This window comes from Solanum stenotomum, chromosome 2, assembly GCF_019186545.1.
Source record: "Solanum stenotomum isolate F172 chromosome 2, ASM1918654v1, whole genome shotgun sequence".
Classification (NCBI taxonomy): Eukaryota; Viridiplantae; Streptophyta; class Magnoliopsida; order Solanales; family Solanaceae; genus Solanum; species Solanum stenotomum.
This window is the reverse complement of record NC_064283.1, coordinates 11391839-11399094: the sequence shown is the minus strand read 5'-3', so window position 1 is coordinate 11399094 and position 7256 is coordinate 11391839. Positions and strand designations below refer to the sequence as shown.

At 34.6% G+C, this 7256-nt stretch overlaps 1 protein-coding gene across 3 annotated transcripts; it reads left to right on the top strand.

Annotated features, from left to right (window-relative positions):
- The first annotated feature begins 389 nt into the window (after positions 1-389).
- On the top strand, positions 390-4825 carry LOC125855488 (protein PHLOEM UNLOADING MODULATOR). Of its 3 annotated transcripts, none has more exons than XM_049535210.1 (5): positions 390-802; positions 2884-3278; positions 3515-3711; positions 3806-4241; positions 4568-4825. In XM_049535210.1, the coding sequence occupies exons 1-4, from the start codon at positions 495-497 to the stop codon at positions 4199-4201; spliced, it is 1296 nt and encodes a 431-aa protein (XP_049391167.1). In that variant the 5' UTR covers positions 390-494; the 3' UTR covers positions 4202-4241; positions 4568-4825. The 3 variants fall into 3 exon arrangements, with proteins under 3 accessions (XP_049391167.1, XP_049391168.1, XP_049391166.1); XM_049535211.1 differs by having other exon boundaries at positions 4559-4800; XM_049535209.1 differs by lacking the exon at positions 4568-4825 and having other exon boundaries at positions 3806-4455.
- The last annotated feature ends 2431 nt before the right edge of the window (positions 4826-7256 follow it).

Sequence of the window (7256 nt, the reverse complement as noted above, 5' to 3'; positions counted from 1 at the left end):
TTTTTTATAATAGAAAAAATAGTTTGTTTCTTTTTATAGCTCTCATTTACATCCACAATACACTTCTTTCGTACATTAAACTAAAAATCAATTTAACCAACTTTCGAAACTTAATTAGATTATATTAATTCGATATTTTAAAATAAAATTTTAAATATTTAAAAACTATACTAAAAGTATTATAAATTACTTATTTTTTTGTTATATCAAATACTTTTTAAACATTAGTTAAAATTTATTTTGTTGGACTCTAAAATAATATGACTACTAAAAAGGAACAGATATAATTCACCTACCTATTTTGGTTTTCATGTTAATACATATACTCCACGACCACCAAAAATACACTCTGATTTTTTATTTTTTTTTGAGATCTTTAATTTAATAATGCACGAATAAAAGAAAAAGGAAAAGGAAATTGAGAAAGCTTCAAACTTGTTCCGGTCAGCGAGAATCCTAGTACTTCACTAGCACCGACCGACCAAAAAGATAAAATGAAGCGGTCGCCGGCGATCTTGAAAAACCGGCGAGGAGGTGGTTTGGGATTTGCTGCAATTGCTTACATCGGAGTAGACTATCTCCGGTTTATTTCTCCGGCATGGCATGACCGGTTACAGCCGGCGCTATGGACCATATTGGCGATCGCTGCTATTATTCGGGTTCCATTTTACAAATACTGGTCATCAGAGCTCCGTTCAGCTATACCATTTATTTTCGCAATGCTTTTTTTGCTCTCTGCTCTTCTTTTTGAAGCCATTTCTGTCCGCTCTGTCACTGCCGTTCTTGGTCTTGAATGGAACAGGTATGTATATGCTTAAAGTAGTGTTCTTTTTTTATTCATAATTTTATGGATTTGTTTCAATATTTGGCAGTTTTGGCAAATTTGTGTATATTGGGTAAATGGGTTTCAGATTTGGATGGGAGAACTGACTTGGGGTTGAGTGCATTTTTGAGCTTGTTAATGGTAAGTTTGAGTTTGTATTGTGAAAAATGGAAATGGTTATTTCTTGTTTGCATCCCAAATGTGATCTAATTTGGGTTTTTTCTCAATTGCTCTATAGATTTTGTTACATTGTAAAATCTAAGCAGAGTTCTTCACATACAAGATGCAGAAATTGGATGAACTATTAGAGAGAATTTGGAGCTACATCATTTTTACTCTGAATGATAAGAAATTGTGTATTAAGTTAGCTTCCAAATCACACAGACATACTTTTGAATTTTTATATTGAAGATTGCAAATATCCATTTATGGGAAAAAGACAAGGTTTGGATTTCTATACTGGGAATATTAAGCTGATAGATCAGACCAAAAAAATTTGTATAGGTCAATCTCATCTATCCTGTAGACAGAATTAAGAGTGATGCATTTCTATTTGCTTCGGTTTGCTTAAGTTATGTTGCTCCGACTCTCCAAAATGCTGCCGCACCCATGACTGATCTTCCATAAATGCACTATGTTTGGAGGATCCAACATGCATCCGGACAACATTTTTGAAGAGTTCGAGCTACATAGTGCAGTACATTGGTATGGGTAGTCCTTTGTTAGATTTCAAAAGTAATGAAAATCTTAAGTGGATTAGTTTGTGCTCTTGGTATGTCTTGTGTCTGTGAATAATGGTATTTTGCGTATAATTCTTTCTTGTGATTAATTAAATTATGTACGTGATGATCATCATTAACTAAATCCTCACATTCTTCTGCCAAGTGATCCAAATAAGACTGGAATCATGGCACTGTTGCTTTTTAGATACATCTTTTGGAAATGACAAAGCATACGTTGTTTGAGTTTGTACCATATCACCAGATTGTTAGAATTTGGGAATGGGCGACTTTTTTGGATTTTTTAAATTGGGGACTTCTCTGACTGAATTCAAGATGAGTAGACGGAGCTTGGAAACTAATAGAGGAAGTGGAGGAAAACCGGGAAGGTATAAGGCTTAGGAAATCGAGGATGGGAACCTCTGTGAGAAATTTGATAAAGAGGAGAGGGAGCTTGGAAACTAAGGAAGCAAAGAGAAAACTGGGTAAGGATGAAGATGTCAGGTGATAAAAAAAGGGATCTTTTTGAGCTTTTTCCAAAGCTTCTATACTGAGACACTTCAAGCAAAATAAAAACAGATAGCTAGTAACGTCATAATCAAAAGAGAGAACTAATTGTGCTGTATTTAAAATCATAAATGAACCTATGTTGCATGTCTTGGTTAGCTTGGATTGGTTAGGTGTGATCTTTCTTGGGATTCTAGATATGCTAATGTCATCTAGATGTGTAAGGATACATGGTCTAGATTCTAGTGAGATACAATACGACAATGTTTCTTAATAGCAGAATTTCACAAGATGCTGAATTGATAGTTCTAAAATGCTGTCTAAGGCAAGTAACATAAAGGAAAATCTGGCTTGCATCATCACAATTAACAAACTTTGCCTCCAGTATCACCACTAGTAGAAGTTTAACAGTTTGACATTGATTTCCTTTTCTGTTCTTGTTTTTGAGAAATATGTCTATCGTTGAAGCACAATGTGAAGTGGTGAAAGGTTTCTTGAAACATGGATAAATTTCATTTTTTTCAACAAGTCTTACGGATATATGTAGACACGATCAGAATGCCCTGAAGTGGTTATGTTATCAATCATGGCATGCAACCTTGTTTTGCCTCCTAGAAGATTGAAAGTTTAGAAGAGAGGATGCATACTTGGTCCCAATTTATAATGTTTGGCTTGTGTCCAGAAAAGAAAATTAACAATTGTATCTCAATTGTATCTTTTTCCTTTTGTAAGCAAAAATAGCAATTATAACTTTGCTTCATTATATTTGATCTCTCTTTCTTAAATGACCATCTATAGTCTTTACAAGTTCTTCTCTTTGCAAATTATTGACAGTGATGCATCACCTCTTCCTGATGTTGGTCAGTGGTTGGTGCTGTCGTTGAATGAGAAACTACCTCAAACAGTGGTTAATATATTGAGAGCTCGTATAATTGGATTACATCATTTTCTGATGTTGTTTATCATGCTTGCTTTCTCTGTACTCTTTGAATCGGTTGAAGCTCCTGGTCTTGGGCTTGGTGCAAGATTCATGTTCACAATGGGAATCGGAAGGCTACTTCGGGCCATAACTTTTATCTCCACAATTCTACCATCTGCTCGACCATGGTGTGCATCTGCTAGATTCCTTGTTCCTCAGCACCCTCATCCTTGGGCTCAGAAATATTATGTACCATATGCCACAGATTCAAATGCCATACGGAACGTCATAAACTGGGACACAGCATATGGTATTTCTCCCTTCTGATCCTCTCTTCTGTCCTGAAATTTTTACTTGGTTCTTCTTTACTAACTGCCAGTCAGATTGATCCAAAATTGAAAAAGCTCTATACATTTGTTCAATAAGAAATGCTGCCTGCGATCACGAAAGCTCATAAAGCCACTTTCTTTTAGCTCTTTGATGCTGTTGGTTGAATTCTAGTACATAGTATTGATCTTTCATTTCTATGTTTACTTTCGCTTTCAGCTGATCCTGGGGAATACGATCCGGAGTTTCGACCAGATTGGGGTTCAATGAGCTTTCTGATTGATTTCCTTCGGCCTACAGCTCCTGAGGGATCATCTGCTTGGTATCATCTGCTAAAGAAAGCGTCAGGGGGTTGCAATGACCTTATATATAGTGGCCACATGCTTGTTGCCGTGCTGACAGCTATGGCATGGACGGTATATATATGCGTCTGTCATTCCCTAAATTTGAAGTCTAAATTCCTGTGTCCAACCAATCTCATCTGGCTTAAAACTTGATAAACACATGCAGGAAGCCTATGGTGGCTATAGCTCAGCACTCATCTGGATTTTTGTGATTCATAGTGCTCAAAGAGAAATACGAGAACGCCATCATTACAGTGTAGATGTCGTTGTGGCCATCTATGTGGGAATAATGCTCTGGAAGATGACAGGTCTTTTCTGGCCAATGAAGGATCAGTCAAAGGCTACGAGGCTTCGTAGGCTCGAGAAGATTCAGGGTAGGCTAATGCGAGCAGCAAAGGACGATGATATAGAGGAAATACGTGAACTTCTTAAGGAGGTGGAAGTGAGCAGCCATGTTAGGGAAAACTCCAGTAGCAAAGCAATGTGGCTCTTTTCAGGTGGAACCATTATCTTTACTCTTAGTATGGTTCTTCTTGCCTTCACATTGACCAGCGACGGATGAGACAGCCAACTTTCAACTCCCACAAAATGCTCTACCACAGGCAAGATGATTACGAGACACAGAATTTGTAACATTAGGCTAGGCCTAGGCCGGAATAGGCATTCAACTGGAGTTTTTGTTGTTTGTATGTAATGGTTTGGCTTCAATTTTTTTCTCTCCTGGTGGAGTGGTATTAATAGAGATAGTATCTGCTCATTTACTGTTAGATATGAAGAGAAAATTGACTTTTTATTGGATGCCTTTTGTTTACTAAAATTGTTTACTTGAGGGCCCTTTTATGCTTTTGACCCCTGTGATATAGTAAAAAACTTCCCTTTTACGTATAATTTTGATGGACTCGCTTTACCCCTTTTTGAGTGACTGCAGGGTGCGGGGGTTTTGATGGAGAGAGCCGAGGATTTTTCAGAAACAACCTCTCTACCCTACAAACATAGAGGGTAAGGTTTGCAACCCTATCTTCGGATCCCAAAATCTCATTTGTGTGAGATCATACCGGGTATATTGTTATTGTAGAAACAATTTAAATGTGTTTGGTCCAAAATGTCGAATTAGTTGCAGTGTAGTACTCTATATTACAACTTAATCATCACAAATAAATCCATTTACAGAATTACTGTTTCTATTAAATTTGACTTTTGCTTAAATCTCACGTGTTGCCAATTCAGCTTTTGCACTTAATCTATTAATCGCATCTTTTTATATTATTTATTAGAAGATCAAGTTTGTACGTTAATACAGAAAACTATTTACAAATGGAGAGATCCAGTCACTTTTGTCTTCTTCGTATTAATTGGATCTGCTCATGAACAATAGATGGGGAAAATTAGCTAAGTAGTCAATATTCCTAACATAATTATTAAAAATATCTATAGTTTAAAATAATTGTTAAAAATGTCAAAATGTCAATATGTTAGAAAATAAAGTGTATCCTGATATAATTCATTTAGGGGAACTTTCACATATAGCCACTCAAAAATAGTCTAATTACTCTCCATAGCTATAGTTGGATAATTACAATTTGTAGCTACATGTTATATGGAGGAGAGAGGCGAGCAAGACTAGGAGAGAGAGGAGAGAGGCGAGAGAGAGGAGGCAAAGAGTGGAGAAAGGTGAATTGTATATGTATATATGTTAGATAATTGTATATTATACATATATATTTGTATATATGGCAAGAGAGATTGGGAGAGGGAGGAGAGAGGCGAGAGAGAGAGGGGGAGAGAGGTGAATTGTATATGTATATATGTTAGATAATTGTATATTATACATATGCAATTGTATTTATAGCAAGCGAGATTGGGAGAGGGAGGAGAGAGGCGAGCGAGATTGGAAGAGAGAGGAGAGACGCGAGCGAGAGAGGGCAGAGAGTGGGAGAGAGGTGAATTGTATATGTATATAGGTTAGATAATTGTATATTATACATATGTATTTGTATATTCTGACGAATTATACATATACAAACATGACTAATTATACAAACTCGAAGTCAGCCCGCGTAATTAATGTATAATGTTAGTCGTGAGTGGTAATTATAGCAAACTATAGCTATGATGAGTAATTAAGTAGTATAAGTTTGCTTAACCGCGTAATTTTCCCATTCATTTACCTTCCTTTTATTTCTCAACTTGGGCCCACGTTTGACTTAATTTAACTTCATTATCGTTGACAAAGAAGAAGAAAAAAAGGGAAAATTGTATATAATAAGCAAACTATTAATTCAAATTAAATGCTATAAATATAGTTTGATTTAATTGTACCTCATAGCAAACTGTTGTTATTTCACCTCTCTCCTAGTGAATCTCTCTCGCCACTCTCGTTCTCTCCCTTGCCTCTCTCGTTTTTTATACAAACGNGCAATTATGCAAACTTTGTTAAAGCATACAAATATGAATTTTGTGTTTGCTATATGTGAAAGTTGCTAAAAAAAAACTGCATTGCCCACTTTTCTCTCTCTCAATTTTTTACCCACATTCTCTCCTTTCTCTCACGATTTTTACCCATATTCTCTCATCTCAATTAACTTAAACCTTTCCTTGTTAAATTGAAATTCCTCCATTTTTCTAAGAAATCTTAGTAATCATTCAAAAGATTTTCAACCTTTGATACAGATAAATACATTGTCATGAAGTATTTTATTTTTGTATTCTACTGTTCTATGTTTTCGTTTGAAGTTTTTTAGATTTTTGTGTGTTCTTGTGTTTTTCAATCTCCCTATTTTCAGTTAGGATTTCAAATAAGGGGAAAACACAAAAATTGCAATCTAATGTCTGATTCAAAGAGGACTATAAGAAGTATCACATATAATCATCAACTTTTTGGAGGATTTTAAGTCTTTGATTTATGCATTACTCAAGGATTATTCGAAAATGTAGGTTGTGCGACTAAAATGGGTCAAGAGAGGAGATCTAAGTTTCTTCATGATTCTACCCGCATTCAAGTTCAAGATAACAATGTCAGCAGGTAAAAACACTACTAATAAAAAAAAAAAAATTGGCTACAGAAGATTTCGAAAAACTTGTTCAAGACCAATATGAGGAAGAACAATTTTCTATTAGTTTGTTTTGTATTTATAGTTTTTTTTAGAATTTGGTATTCTTTCTCAATTTGTATTCAAATCAGTATGTATGCTATCAATATTTGTATTCATTCAAAATCTCATGTTGCATAGTTTATGAATCTTGTAGTTGTTCCTAATTTATATTCATCCCAAAAATATGACAACTAGTTATGTATTTTATTTATAGGAAGAACAACTTTCTATTAGTTTATTTTGTTTTTATAGTTTTTTCTTCAAAATTTTGTATCCTTTCTCAATTCATATTCAAACCAATATGTATGCTATTAATATTTGTGTTCATTCAAAATCTCATGTTGCATAGTTTATGAATCTTTATTTGTTCCTAATTTATATTCATCTAAAAGGTAAGCCAACTAGTTATGTATTTTATTTAAGAATGCTTGCAACAAATATTCTCGTATTCTTTTTCAATTTTATATTTCATTCTCACTTTTCCATCATATTATTTTTGTATTTTATACATCATTATACAAAATA

Excerpts from the sequence above, each read along its gene's own strand:
- LOC125855488 (XM_049535210.1), top strand. The coding sequence starts at position 495 with ATGAAGCGGTCGCCGGCGATCTTGAAAAACCGGCGAGGAGGTGGTTTG. Across the intron at positions 803-2,883 it reads CTTGGTCTTGAATGGAACAG|TGATGCATCACCTCTTCCTG; the intron begins GTATGTATATGC and ends AATTATTGACAG. Across the intron at positions 3,712-3,805 it reads TGACAGCTATGGCATGGACG|GAAGCCTATGGTGGCTATAG; the intron begins GTATATATATGC and ends AAACACATGCAG.